General features: G+C 46.6%; 1 protein-coding gene across 1 annotated transcript; it reads left to right on the forward strand.

Moving 5' to 3' along the window:
* The first annotated feature begins 357 nt into the window (after positions 1–357).
* Positions 358–1535, forward strand: hspb3 (heat shock protein, alpha-crystallin-related, b3). Its single transcript, XM_071404398.1, has one exon. It carries the CDS (start codon positions 741–743, stop codon positions 1260–1262), a length of 522 nt encoding a protein of 173 aa, XP_071260499.1. The 5' UTR covers positions 358–740; the 3' UTR covers positions 1263–1535.
* Positions 1536–2115: the final 580 nt, after the last annotated feature.

The raw sequence follows: 2115 nt of genomic DNA on the forward strand, positions 1-2115 counted from the left end.
GAAACCCCCACCGCCAGGCCCCACCCCTAAAAACCACCCCCCAGAAACCCCCACCACCAGAAACCCCCACCGCCAGGCCCCACCCCCAAAACCACCACCCTCTGGCCCCACCCCCAAAACCACCACCCCCTGACCCCACCCCCAAAACCACCACCCTCTGGCCCCACCCCCATAACCACCACCCCCAGAATCACACGCTGTCCTTAATATAGACAGGTTTGGCATGATTTCAACTAACTGTCCGTCAAACTCACTCCTCTGCCGTGCCACAGCAACGTGGGGGTCTGATAGAGCAACCACGGACCTATCACATGCTGTCCTATATATAGGCCTGGCTCGTCTTGATTTCATCTGACCGACTATCGAACTCAGTGACTCTGCCACAGCAATATACACGAGGTTTTCAGACTGAGAGACTGCGAGCGACACGATCACAGACCCGCCAATCGCAAATCCTCTGCTTTGCAATGGCAACAAAATAGAAAAGTATTTCTGACTGGCGAGCACTGGGTTTTAACAATAGAAAAGTATTTCTGACTGACGAGCACCGGGTTTTAACAATAGAAGATTTACTTTGGAAGCAAACCTCCAGTGTCCTATCAAGAGTTGCTGGATATCTTCTCATATTCCGTTTAATCAGTTGTTCAGAGACAGCACTTTCTTTTCTATCCTTGATTTGTGCGATTGTGAAGCTCACTCCTCTCTGCCACACAGCAGCAACACAAGAGGCTTTCTGGGACATGGACTGGGAGGAAGGCAGAACCATGGAGGGACTGTCTATAACCCACTGGGTGAACAGCCCAGTCCGCCACCAGGCCCTGTTCCAAGGAAGGGACTTGGACGACTGTGTGGAGGACCATGACCTATTCGCCCTGCCCGGGCCTGCCTTCCCCGACCCTGGGGTAGTGAAGCCTGGCCCTGGGGTAGTGAAGCTAGAAGGGGTCTGCGAAGGTACTGCCACATCCCAGCCCCAGCGGACTGAGCCTGTTTACCAGGCGCTTCTGGACGTGTCCCAGTTCAGACCTGAGGATATCATGATTCAGGTGTTTGAGGGATGGCTCTTGATCAAGGCTCAGCATGGAGCCAGAATGGATGAACATGGGTTTGTTACCCGAAGCTTCACCCGTCAGTACCCACTACCTGAGAACCTACAGCAGGCGGGGGATCTGAGGGCTCTGCTATGTCATGATGGGATACTGGTGGTGGAATCCAAACAGAGAACACCTGTCAGGATACAACACAGTGAGGAGGACCCCTATTGATTATTGACTGTTGATTATTGATTATTACTGTATTGATCAGGTAAGGATGAGGCCAGATCAGCTGCTACAGTACCACTAACATGAGTGATTGAGTGATTCATTGTGTCTGTTATTCTCGTGTGAAGTTAAATTTTCTAATATTTCTCTAAACATTGTTATTGTAACATTTCTATCGGAAAGCTACTTTGCTATAAAAAAGCTGTTGGTGCTAATGTTATCGAATTATATAACAGCAGTAATGAAAATAAGTAATTAAAATCTATTTTCTGAAAATACGTTGTTTTTTTTCCCCCTCCTCGCTTTAAAATGTTACTCCAACTCCTCTCACCTCAATTGAAACAATTATGTATTTCATTTGAGCAAAAATATGAAGTGTATATTGAATTTGGTAAATAGACAGAGGAAGTTCCTCTCCAGTCATTGAAAACGTATGATATCTATGACTACAATGGGAATGTTAAGCATGACGCTTTCAGCATCTGTGATCATGTTGTTTTTACAATACAAATTTCATGAGATTGTTTAGAAATTGTTCACTGTTGAAGGAAGAGACGTAAAAATGTGATAGAAACATAAATATTGTTATCAGATGTTATCGGTCTAAAGGCACTGCATCGCAGTGCTAGAGGCGTCACTACAGACCCGGGTTCGATCCCGGGCTGTATCACAACCGGCCGTGATCGGGAGTCCCATAGGGCGGCGCACAATTGGCCCAGCATTGTCCGGGTTAGGGGAGGGTTTGGCCAGGGGGGGGCTTTACAAGTAGGCTGTAATTGTAAATAAGAATTTGTTCTTAACTGACTTGCCTAATTAAATAAAGGTTAAATAAATAAAAAAGAAAGATGTTACATTG

The sequence above is a fragment of the Salvelinus alpinus genome, chromosome 5 (assembly GCF_045679555.1).
Source record: "Salvelinus alpinus chromosome 5, SLU_Salpinus.1, whole genome shotgun sequence".
Lineage (NCBI taxonomy): Eukaryota > Metazoa > Chordata > Actinopteri > Salmoniformes > Salmonidae > Salvelinus > Salvelinus alpinus.